We start from the raw sequence: 10,712 nt of genomic DNA on the forward strand, positions 1-10,712 counted from the left end.
CAAGTGCACGGGCTTAATTTGGGTGATGTTAATAAAGAAAAATTGAAGAAATGTGTGTCAAATATAGTAGATAAACATGGAGAAATTGAACGTAAAAATATGGGAAGATTCGAAGTTATAGTAAAATTGTTGTTTTATTATTTTGTTACAGAATAAATCCATTTTATCCTTTATAATAAAGGCAAAAAAAATAAAAAGAAGAAAAAAGAACTAACAATGCAACACCGTAACGGGCATCAAGCTTTATGTATAGCACATATATGCATCCTAAAAAATGCCACTGGAGGGAGAGGGGAAAGAATTCTAGCGTCTAAACTCTGGAGCAAGAGGGCAAGCCCAAACAAATGCCTATGAAATGCCACTGGAATTGTGGAAATTTACAGCATAACCAGTCTATCTGCCTATGAAAACGCCACCGAAGTTGAAATAACCGGATAACCGGTCCATGAGCACTGTAGCAACTCCAACTCGCACTTTTAGTATAGTGAGGATTAACCCCTGTAAGTTGAAATAGTTGTGATGCCTAATAAGTGATTTTGCACAAAAATTATTTGGGCCAGCCCTTGAGTCCACAATTATATTATATCCATAACACTGTTGTACCTCATGATTACTGCAAAACTCAAAAACTCAGGACATGCACATGTTGCACCCTGTGATTACTCCACAAGACGTTAAACAGCTAAACCAAAACAAAAGTTCACGAAATATACATATAGAACCAAACTTGCACTCATGTGCTCTTCCAAGCTAAAACCTGAACAAAAGGCAACTCAATATCAAAGCGAACTTGCTCTTCTTCATGTGCACTTCCAGGTTGACAAAGGTGGAGTTTCAGAATTTTGCCAAGTGCTAATTTCAGGCCCGTATCTCTCACCCTTGACTCCAGCCGAAGCAATAGATTCAAGTTCCGCCATTTCCTCTGCCGACAGTTTTACAGACAAAGCTCCAATATTCTGATTGAGGTTCTCAATCTTGGTAGTGCCGGGTATGGGGCAAACATCTTTGCCTTGGTGATGGACCCAGGCCAAAGCTAGCTGTGATGGAGTACAACCCTTCCTTGAAGCAATGGCATTGACCTGCTGGTACAAGTTCTTGTTGTGCTCCAAATTCTCTGCTTGAAACCTTGGCATATACTGCATTGTACGAATTTCGAAATTTAAGCAACTGTAATCCCAGAAATTCAAAAGGGAAATGAAGACAATATGATTATCGATAGTATTGTTTGAGGTGTACAAAGTTCAGGGGAAAGAACAATCCAGTAAGGTGGTTTGGATATAAGAAACATCAATTGCAGAAGGTAGATCCTGAGATACATTTCCCATTAAAGAGGAAACTCAAATTAGAAATCCAATACATTTTCATACTATCTAGACAGTATTATCAAGTGAACTTGTGACCAACCAAACTCAGTTAGAGGATGTATAGAAAAGGGAAAAAAAAAACAATTTGAGAGGACAATATATAACTTTTGTGCCTAAGACCAGACGATGACATTGCAATGCAAGTCCATTTCCCCTCAAAATTGTAAAGAGAATATTCCTAAAAAATGCCATTGTTTCTTCCTTTTTTTTTCATGTCTAGGATGTTCTTGCACCATAAAATAGAACACTCCTACTGCTTGTGATATTTGCCAACACTAGTGCTATCTTCAAATTCAAACTAAATACAGAGCTCACAATTACTATCCTGTCTGTGCAGAAGGTTCAGTTTCTAACAATGCCAAGAACTGCATTTAATGGAATCCAAGACTACAAGACTTGTCAGATAGAAAAAAGCTTGTTGCGTCGCTTTGTTGGATAGAAGTTAATTAAATTAGAAAGTTATAGAAAAGCTCAACCAAATTATTGGACATCAAATAGTGCAGCAACATGGAACAGATAGACAAGAATAGGGATATTGAGCAACGTTGCTGCTGAATGTGGTAAAATGGATGACTGAGGTTTTCATACTAACCATAAATATACTACACTAGATATTACTAATCTTTTTGGATACGCACAAACCTTTCGGAGGTCACCTTCAGCCAAATTCTCGATCAGCTTTGGACCTGATGAGAAGAAACCTCTTCCAAGTGGACTGTATGCAACAATCCCTATGCCAAGCTCTCTGAAAGATTATACCAAAAACTGAATTGAGAACTTCATATTTCTTCTAGACCATGTAGAAAATGCAGCAGAATATATGCAGTACCTGCAAGTGGGAATAATCTCTTCCTCGACATCTCTGGTCCACAATGACCACTCCAACTGTACAGCTGTTATTGGATGAACAGAATGTGCTCTTCTAATTGTTGAAGCTGAGGCCTCGGATAGACCTATATACTTAATTCTACCCTCTTCAACCAGTTTCTTAAGTTCTCCTATCTGGGAGAAACAGACAAGAACATTCCAAGCTGATTTATTATATTCCATACTAAGGTAAAGAATCAAAATTATACATCCACATACGAAAAGTAGCAATAGTTCAGTGCAGCAGCACAGCTTTCACAAAGTATACATCAAACTGAAAGCACTACTAAGGTAAAGAATGGGAATTATACATCCATAAACTAAAAGTAGCACTCGTTCAGTGCAGTGGCACAACTTTGACATAAGTACACATCGAACTGAAGGCACCATCTGATAAAAATTGCAACAAACTGTCAATAACACTTGTCTAGACAGCTGGTTATTTAACTCTATTGGACCATGCATAATATGATGTTCGGCCAATATATATATATATATATATATATATATATATATATATATATATATATTTAATATCTTCTAACAGGGAAAGGGTAGAATTTAAGAAGCAGAGAGGAAGGAAGGGGGATTAGAACCCAAAATTTCTAAATCTTGAGGCCTCAACCTGAGCCACTGGACCAAGGCCTTCTTGGCCAATATCATTTATATGACATTGTTGACTTCTTCTAAACAAAATAACGGCTGTACATATGAAAATTGGAAGCCATCAATTTATTTTATTCATACTACCTGTATATTGAGTAATCGTACTGTAAGAAAATTTCTTCCTACTATTCAGGAAAAGTAAAATATTCTCTGCTGACTGCACTAAAAAGACCACACACAAATCGTTCTACAAAATGTTCGGAGCAACAACAAATGAGCATCATGTACTTAAGATATCAAATAATGAATGTCCATCTGCAATGCTTTTGGTACTGACTGAAAAGAAGTGATAAGGTGGATAAATAGCATATCTATACTGAATCGGATTGCCTCTCTCAAATGAAAGACAGAATGCACAGGTCCTCTGGTTCTAAAGGAAAGGTGTACAATCTATAGTATAATATCCAGCTGTATCTCTCTCAGGGCCTCAGCAGGGCTGTCAAGCTAATATAAGACAACTATTTTGGATGTTTGTAATTTTTGGGATGCCCCCTGCTATCAGCTTTATGATTGTGCAAATTAGCACAGACCATAAGGGCAACAAAAAATTTTTTCTGCAATTTTTGAAGCAATTGCAAAAGACATGGAACTCAATTATTCTCCTCAAATTTCGACTACTTTGATCAAACTTTCATTTCATCAAGAATGAGATGCAGCTTAAATTCAGGAAAGGAAACAAGGAGCAAACCGTGATTTCAATGGGCACATATGTATCAATGCGATGCTGATAATAGAGATCAATGCAGTCCACACCAAGCCGCTTCAAGCTGGCCTCACACGCTGCTCTCACATAGGCTGGATCACCACATATATTGAAATTCCCATCCTCATAAGTCACTGCAAATTTTGTTGCTAGCTCCACTTTCTCCCTCATTCCTTCCATCAATGCCTAAAACCATCCCTTCATAACATCAATCATTGAGAACACACACATTATTCCATGTTATAGCAAGTTTATTTATGATCCATGCGTGGCATAATCTGTCTGAATTTTCCCATCCTTTTCATATTTAAGACTATGCTACTTCTTCCTATTGAATATAGCATGCAGAATGAAAATTATGTAATCCATGGACTTTAGTAGTCTGGTTCTCTTAAAGGAGCCAATCCCTTTTCTTTTTTTTTTTCTGTTCTTCTTTCTGTTTCTTCCAATACAAATTCACAGTCTACCTATCCATTGACAAGGTCTGATGCAAAACATGAACATATACTGACTAGTATAACTGAAACTTAATACAAAATTAGGAAGCTTATACTTAATCAAATTATTAAGCTGAAATAAATAGTGCCTTATCAGGATCCATTTGGATTCAAGGGAAGGAAAGGAAATGAAAATATCCTTATGAAAAAGAAATGAGACTGGAGAATTTGTCATGTTTGGATTAGAACCTATTTGGTTAAATGACAGAAAAGAAAGGAAAGGTTGACCAAATCTGAAGTGTAAACTTTGGGTATTTGAGGCATTTCAATAAAAAATCATTAAAAAGAATTCCTTTCCAAACCTCTTTTCCACATTTTAATCTAAGGCAGGGAAGGAGCCATGTTGATTTTGCAACCCCTCAATTTTTAAAAAAATTCTAGAATAACAAGCAACGAATTTTCTGTCCCACTTTCTGTGTTACTCTCTCTCTCATTTTTTATTATATTACTATCTCTCCTTCATAAATATCATATTTTAGTTCTTTTTTGTTTCCTTAAGATCCAATAACTATAACCTAAGTAAAAAATAAATAAAACAGCCTTAAAAAAGCAATATATAATAGAAAATTCATAAAAAATCTCATTTTTTTATGCATTTTAATTTTTTGAGTTTGTTAAATTTTATGTATTGCTCAGTTCATGATTATTAGATTAAACCAAAAAAAAATAAAACATAATATTTATAAAGGAGAAATAGCAATATATAAAAAGTAGAACAAAGAGTGGCACAGAGAAAGTGGGACAAAAGATCCTTTGTGAGAATAACCTATAAGAAATCTAGAATTTTTGGTATTATGTTATCCCACTCTTGGCCCCCCTGAATTTGAATAGCACTCCCTCTAGCACCACAATTACCCCCAAAGATGTTGAAATTTTTGAAGTAGCCCTCACCATTTCTACAGAAACAAAAGAATTTAGCATCAATTGGACTCTGTATACATGATCCACCTGCTATAAGCACTAGAGTTTACATCTTGAAATCTTATATATAATTTTAATTAATATACAATTTCATATCATTATATAACCTGGTAACTATTGCAAATACTAAATTACAAGAGACATCATCTTCTCATAAAAAAATGTAACACCAAAAATTGGTGTATTTATAGTAAAATATTTAGTTATTTAAAAAATTTACCAGTCAACACATTGTAAATATAAACTAACATTATTACATTCCTGAACAAAGGTCTTGAACTTCGCCACTTGATGGAAATGTAACTCCGTCCACATTTGGATGGAAATGAAACTTAAGGAAAACAACCAACCATGTTCCTTCCTTCCTTTCCATTATCTCCTCTCCTCTCCTCAAAATGTCACCTTTTCTTGGTTAATATTCTAATAGAATAAAGATTTCCTTTTTATGCAATAACACTGTAGTAATTTTTATATAGTAGTAACTATGGATGTATGTCACATATATACATGATTTGAATTTTAAATTTAAATTCATATTATGTGACTTGATTTAAATCTACTAGTGTAAAAATATTACACATTGACGGTGTATAAAAAACTTACTCATATAATAATGATACAACCTTTTTGGATTGACAAATGGACTTTAGGCTCTGACAAACAAAATTAAGGGGGACAAAATAATTCAAGCTTTAAATTACCGGGGATTAAGTGCGATTTACCTGAATATAAATTTACAAATCGGAGTGACTACTTTTCAAAGTCAAAGAACAAGATTGGTTCAAGCTTTTAATTAAGGTATTAAAGGGGTTAAGTATAATTTAGCTGAATATAAACTACTAGTCTGTCTTCAAAACTAAAAGTACACGAGTTCATGCATACTGCACAACTGCAGAAAAATGCAAATATGATTATAAAGTTACCTTGCCTATCAGGATTTCATTGGTGTGGGGTCCATAGACATCCGAGGTGTCAAGATGGGTGATGCCTCTGCTAATAGCATAGTGAATAAGTTTGATCATGTCGGGCTCGGGCTTAGGCGGCCCGTAGAAGCCTGCCATGCCCATGCAGCCCAGCCCTTGAGCTGAAACTTCAAAACCTTGTGAGCCCAGCTTGATTCTTGGCACTCTCGCTTCTTCTACCACTGACGATGCCATTTTCAGACAAAAACCAGACACGCAGGAAACAGTACTGGAGGAGCAGAGGAAGAGTACTATTGGAATATATCCACAAACACACCCTAAACAAGAAACATTTCAGATCCTAAGCTCTGCTATTTATTGACCCTTCTGGTGATAAAGGAGTATATTTGATTCTACTTCACCAAGTCAATTCTTAGGAAATATGGAATCAAACCATTTGTCCTTATTTCAACAAAAGAAGCACGGGCTTCTTTGCTAGAACATATTTGGACGGTATTAAATATATGACAAAGTTACCTAATATTGTAATCATCATCGATCAGCATGAAGAATATACGGCCCTACGAGAGTGCATTGCTTGAAAATTTCAACAATTTGTTTAATCAATACAAATTGCGAAAACAAAATACCCCTTTTTGCTAGGTTTAGTCTGTTGGATATAGATCCAAATTTTCAATTTTTTTGACTCCTTAGTATTTCTTTTTTCCATTCCTAGCGGTAGCTGTATCAAAATGCGGCAATGTGTCACCAGTGTGTGGGAGGAGCCAACCTTCATTTTCAAATGTGAAAGGTTGAAAAATTCTAAGTTTTAATTGTGATAGCAAATAGAAAGTGAAGTAGTTGTGTATAATTTGTATTTTCTCAAACAATAACTAGGACAGATAAAATCCGTAGGATAATCTACCGTTGAGACAAAGAAATAAGGGCAAATTACATTTTACCCCCCCTATGATTTAGTGTTTTTGTACATAACTCTCCTAAGATTTCAAAATTTATAAATAACTCTCTCATGATTTGGATTAAAGTGTGAAAATAACGGAAATAATCATTTGTAACAGAACCTTTAAAAATATTGAAATTACCCTTGTTTAAAAATTAAAATAGTTGAAATAATAAAAATATATAAACATAATATACATGACGCACTAACCCTGTATGGTTTAATATTTTATCATATAACTCCCTTATGATTTTCAAAATATAAACATAACCCTCCTGTGGTTAATAAATAATTTTCAACTTTACATAGGAGTATTTTTTATATTTTAGGTGACTCCGTTATAGATTATAAATTCTGTTATTTTGATACTTTAATCCAAACTATGAAAGGGTTATGTATATCTTTTAAAATTATAGGGAGGTTATGTACAAAAATACGAAGCCACAAGGGGATCAAGTGTAATTTGCTCAAGAAATAATATAAGTCAATTCAAACAAGTGATAAAGTAGTTGGCATCTATTTCCTTTGAACATTTGATTGGGACTTGGCTGACGTGAGTGCAAAGGTAAGCAATTTCCTAATGGACTCAACTCGATAAACAAACATTTAAACTCAATCACAGCTCTAATTGCCTTCAAGTTCAACACTGAAGGGATTTAATTCCATGCAACCAACACACAATAGACATAATAACACTTACATAGACTAACCAATGACAGCATAACATGTAGACCACCACTTAATTAATAATACTACAACATAAAGGCTCTATTTAACTTTGTACATTTCCTATATATATATATATATATATATATATTTTTTTTTTTTTTGTCTTCTTGCTTTCGTTTTCTGCATCGCAAAGTATTGTGGTGAATTTTTCAGTGAATTTGGAGTTCTGCCACATAATCTTCAACATCACTAAAGTTGAGGATTCGAACCCAGGGAGTCCTCCAACAGTTGAGTGATGCATCTGTTGAATAGCACAATGGATGAGTTTGATCACGTCAAATTCGGGCTTGGGTGGCCCGTAGAAGGCTGACATAACATAACTCTGCAGCCAGGGGCATGTCTACATATAAGGCAGTGGGGACGCGTTTATTGGAACTTCTAAACCTTTTTTTTTTTTTTGGAACTTCTCAAGAAGCCATCTATAGCTTAGGACGCGTTTATTGGTTTCAGTTGCAGGTACGAGGCATCATTTCTGCCGTTATACAGTCTAAATAACAGGACCCTTTAGATATTCAGAAATACACCAGATAAACATCTTATTCAAACAGATGCAGAAGTACTACCATTGGCTTGTCCTGCGAAAAGACCAGCCAGAAATTTTTTTACATTACCAGATTTCTATCCATTACAACCTCTATATTTAGTTCTTTACCTTGTATAAGATAACTCTAAAATAAATCAACCCTCAACAGAACACTGTCACTTAGGTTGCAGTTTATTGGAACAGTTACAATTCACTCACCCTCAACAACAGTGAAAATGCATTATTCAGATAGACAGCTACATGAATTATTAGCATAACAAAGGCAGTATTCATGTGGCCTTCCACGTTGACAGAGGTGGAGTATCGGAGGTTTTCCAACTATCAAAGCCAGGGGGAAGTCTGTCACCCTTGATTCCAGCTGAAGCAATGGATTCCAGTTCAGCCATATCTTCTGCAGACAGTTTTACAGACAAAGCTCCTATATTCTGATTGAGGTTTTCAATCTTGGTGGTGCCAGGAATGGGACAAACATCGTTTCCCTGATGATGCACCCAGGCCAATGCTAGCTGTGATGGGGTACAACCCTTCTTTGAAGCAATGACATTGACACGCTCGTACATGTTCTTGTTATGCTCCATATTCTCTGATTGAAACCTCGGCAAATTCTGCATATACAGACTCTAAATGATGAGATTTGAACGTAAGGATTTTAGCTCATAATCTCTAATGACAAACTTTATATTAGTGTTTGGAGCTAAGATACTCATAATCTTTATGGTCATGGACAAACCTTACGGAAATCACCTTCAGAAAAATTCTCAATCAGCGTTGGACCTGATGAGAAGAATCCTCGTCCAAGTGGACTGTATGCTACAATTCCTATGCCAAGTTCTCTGAAAAAACAGAAGATGAAGTTGCAAATGCATACTCTTGCATACCGTACATTGAAAGTGAAGCAGAACAATATGTAACTACCTGCAAGTAGGAATAATCTCTTCCTCTACATCTCTTGTCCACAATGACCACTCCAACTGTACAGCCGTTATTGGATGAACAGCATGTGCTCTTTTGATTGTTGAAGCTGAGGCCTCAGATAGACCTATATACTTGATTTTACCCTCTTCAACCAGTTTTTTAAGTTCTCCTATCTAGAAAAAAAAAAAAAAAGAATTTGAAGGAGCAAATACTATCATATGAAGCTCATTTAGTATTAATCATCCCAAGGCAGATAATTGGAATTTTGTAGTGTATGAGTGAAAGTATTAGTAGTCCATTGTATTGGCACAACTTTTACTAACTATACATGAAGTTGAAAACATTACATATACAATGGTATTCAATCGATTGGTTAAATTTCTTCTGTTCCATTCCTCCTATATATCATGTCACATCTTTTAGTGGATAAAGAATGACTAGTCGATGCTATAAAAATTGCCTTTGTATTGATTTAAGCGACTTGCAACATATGTTGCACAGAACTAGAATGATCGCACTTGGTGCTATTTGACAGTAGTCCCATCTGCAGTGAGTTTAAGATAGTTGCTCTGCATATGTATTTGTAATTAAAGCGACACCACAGTTCACAAGCATGCAAGATTGTCTTGGACTTGGATGATGCTATTGGAATCAGAAAGGAGATTTAAAAGCCCAAAGCTTCAATTCATGGTAAATGGACAAATTTTAGGGATCTCAAATGAATGAGCCTGAGTTCAAATAGGTTTGTGAAGTAATTGGTGTCTTCTGGCATGCTGTAGCACTGCAGAACATATTAGAACAAGCATTTTGTCATACTTGAATTGGCTTCTCTCATATATCAAAGCATGTTCCTAGAGAAAAGACAGTGTGATTTGTGTAAACCAATTCAATAAATAGATATTTGCATTTTAATCTGTTGCCATGCATCATTAGGCAACAATGTTCTATCAAATTTTTACCGTATTTAGTGCAACACATCCAAAGATGTAAAAAACTCCTTATTCCACAACTTTGTGCTGCTTAACTCATTCATAACATTGATGAACTAGTTACACTTCATCAAGCATAAAAGAAAGATAAAAACACAGAAGGATAGCAGAGCGAACCGTGACTTCGATGGGCAGACTTGTATCGATGCGATGCTGATAGTAGAGATCAATGCTGTCAACTCCAAGTCTTTTCAAGCTACCCTCACAAGCAGCCCTTACATATGCCGGATCACCACAAATCTCCCGCTTTCCATCCACAGGTCTAATTCCAAACTTTGTTGCTAGCTCCACTTTCTGTCGTATTCCTTCCTTCAAAGCCTATACTCATTTTAAAAAAAATGAAAGTGAAGAATATAAAAAAATTCTACGTTTTAATTCATTCTACGTTTTAATTTTCATAGGAAATAGAAAGTGAAGAAATTGTGTATAAATTTTATTCTCTCAAACAATAACTAGGACAAGATAAAGTCCGTAGGATAATTTAGTATTGAGACAAAGAAATGAGACAAAGTGGAAAAGTAGCTGGCATCTGTCTCCTTTGGAACATTTGATTGGGACTTGGATGATGTGAGTGCAAAGGTAAGCAATTTCTGATGAACTGAAATCGATAAACAAACATTTAAACTCAATCACAGCTCTAATTGCCTTTTCCAT

General features: G+C 35.2%; 2 protein-coding genes across 2 annotated transcripts; both read right to left on the bottom strand.

Moving 5' to 3' along the window:
* Window positions 1-800: 800 nt before the first annotated feature.
* Window positions 801-6,175, bottom strand: LOC113755804 (probable aldo-keto reductase 2). Its single transcript, XM_027299706.1, has 5 exons — window positions 5,942-6,175; window positions 3,586-3,786; window positions 2,194-2,366; window positions 2,007-2,109; window positions 801-1,136 (listed from the first exon to the last, which is right to left on the bottom strand). Exons 1-5 carry the CDS (start codon window positions 6,173-6,175, stop codon window positions 801-803), a joined length of 1,047 nt encoding a protein of 348 aa, XP_027155507.1.
* Window positions 6,176-8,189: 2,014 nt separating this feature from the next.
* LOC113755802 (probable aldo-keto reductase 2) lies at window positions 8,190-10,712 on the bottom strand. The gene is made up of 5 exons (XM_027299704.1): window positions 10,704-10,712; window positions 10,176-10,376; window positions 9,070-9,242; window positions 8,885-8,987; window positions 8,190-8,759 (listed from the first exon to the last, which is right to left on the bottom strand). The coding sequence occupies exons 1-5, from the start codon at window positions 10,710-10,712 to the stop codon at window positions 8,424-8,426; spliced, it is 822 nt and encodes a 273-aa protein (XP_027155505.1). The 3' UTR covers window positions 8,190-8,423.

Source organism: Coffea eugenioides, unplaced genomic scaffold, assembly GCF_003713205.1.
Source record: "Coffea eugenioides isolate CCC68of unplaced genomic scaffold, Ceug_1.0 ScVebR1_1760;HRSCAF=2672, whole genome shotgun sequence".
In the NCBI taxonomy this organism is placed as follows: domain Eukaryota; kingdom Viridiplantae; phylum Streptophyta; class Magnoliopsida; order Gentianales; family Rubiaceae; genus Coffea; species Coffea eugenioides.